Source organism: Merops nubicus, unplaced genomic scaffold (assembly GCF_000691845.1).
Source record: "Merops nubicus isolate BGI_N331 unplaced genomic scaffold, ASM69184v1 scaffold21982, whole genome shotgun sequence".
Classification (NCBI taxonomy): domain Eukaryota; kingdom Metazoa; phylum Chordata; class Aves; order Coraciiformes; family Meropidae; genus Merops; species Merops nubicus.
Genome location: NW_008595901.1, coordinates 1 through 1,731, shown reverse-complemented (window position 1 = coordinate 1,731; position 1,731 = coordinate 1). Strand labels below are relative to the sequence as shown.

Sequence of the window (1,731 nt, the reverse complement as noted above, 5' to 3'; positions counted from 1 at the left end):
TTCAGCAGTCTTCAAAAATCATGAACTTATATAGCTTGACCACACAGTCTTGCTTCTTGTATAGGCATAAAAGCATTTGTTAAGACATCCACAGGTGAAGGTGTGCGGATCTCACTGAAATAGAGTGCAGCTGCTGCTTCCAAGCAGTAAGGCTCCACTCCACCTCAGCTACATGTCTTACCAGCTGAATTCAAACACTGCCCAGCTACCAGAGCCACTGCTTCAACTCCAGTAACAGGTCTGGCAGCAGAGAAGGTAAGCACCACACACCCTGCACTTGCACTAAAAGGATCCAACATGTCAGGAACAGTCATTTCCCAAGCATATGTGTAAGAATAAGCTGCTGTTCCCACTTTCTTACTTCATCCACAAGATGAGTACATCTTGAACTCTTAAAAGTGTCTCCTCTCCAAAGGAGTAACTTCTAACAACTCAGAATGAGCTACACTGCAAAATTAGGCTGGCAACTTTAAAAAATACTGATTTAAAGAAAACACTTCTATAAGTACAATGTATTTCAGTACTAACCTGGAAATGTAATTTTTGCATTTGACCTCTGCTGCAGCAACAGTTTATTTTCTGTGTTAAATAAGAAAACACTGAAAGCTCGGTGCAGTAAACCTAAAAACAAATAAAAAACACAGAGACCTATTTAAGAGGAGAGGAAAAAACCCTTCTGAAGATAGAGTTTAAGGACCTAGAATGCCCTCATTTTTGGGCCCTCATTTGAAGTTCATAAACATGATAAAGCAAGGATTTGATAAAAACTAAGAGTTATTATTTAGGCTTCTCTGCCAGCTTATGCAAGCTGACATATGTCAGCAATGCAAAACATTATGCAACTGGAAAAGTGCTAAGAACAACAATGCAACAGAAGAGTTCTACTACACACCATCAGCCCACCATTCTGAAGATGCACATTTGACCAAGCTTCTAAGGAGGACTCAGCATCTGGAATTTTACAGTCAGAAGTGTCATTCTTTAGAAAAAGCTATATAGAATCAGGTATTTGTAATAGGAAAGTAACTATTTTTTCATCCAAAGGTGATTAAAAAAATATTGATCACACCATACAGCTGACAGCTGCTACCACACGTTTCTCTCCTTTGAAACCACCTCCACCCATGTGTTCCCCCATGTTGCAGTATTTTAAAAATCGGATATTGCACACTGGGGGAGGAGAGAAGGTGTGGGGAAGTACTTCCTCTGGTCTGATTGACACCCACCTGAGAGTAAGGCTTTATTTTAACCATGATTGAATATTTTGAGAAATACAGTCAGCTTGATGGTTCAACTAGAAGATTAGCAAGCTGTACCTTTATCAATGTTTTCATTCAAGTGACAGTTTTTCTTGGTATCCGCTCCAATCTTGTTGTCGTTTTCGTCGATGAGGATGCACATCTCTGCCAAGAGCTTCACCTGCTGCTCGTCCAGGTGATCCGTGTTCACTTCGGGCATCGTGAGGGCAGCGCCACACGCTCTGCTGGAGAGCACAGCCAGAACCAGCCACCGAGTCGCGTCACCCCCTGGGGCTTGTGCGCAGAGCGCGGGCACCAAGCGGCTGCCTCACCAGCGCGCCGCACGCCCGCACCCCCGGCAGTGTTTTTTTGGGGTTATATACTTTTAGGGTTTTGAGATTCCCTATCCACAACACGAACGACACAGCAACACCTGCTAGGTGCTCAAATAACTTCCGTTCGTGTTTCCCCGAGTGTCCACGCAGCAGCTGCT

General features: G+C 43.6%; 1 protein-coding gene across 1 annotated transcript in view; it reads right to left on the bottom strand.

The window, feature by feature from the left end:
• LOC103769051 (isopentenyl-diphosphate Delta-isomerase 1) overlaps nucleotides 1–1,500 on the bottom strand; it is a 3,982-nt gene extending 2,482 nt beyond the window's left edge. The window contains exons 1-2 of the mRNA XM_008936224.1: nucleotides 1,317–1,500; nucleotides 529–621 (exon numbers count right to left, since the gene is read on the bottom strand). Coding sequence (XP_008934472.1) covers nucleotides 529–621; nucleotides 1,317–1,458 — 235 coding nt within the window. The 5' untranslated portion in view covers nucleotides 1,459–1,500. The remainder of the gene's footprint in view (nucleotides 1–528; nucleotides 622–1,316) is intronic.
• Nucleotides 1,501–1,731: the final 231 nt, after the last annotated feature.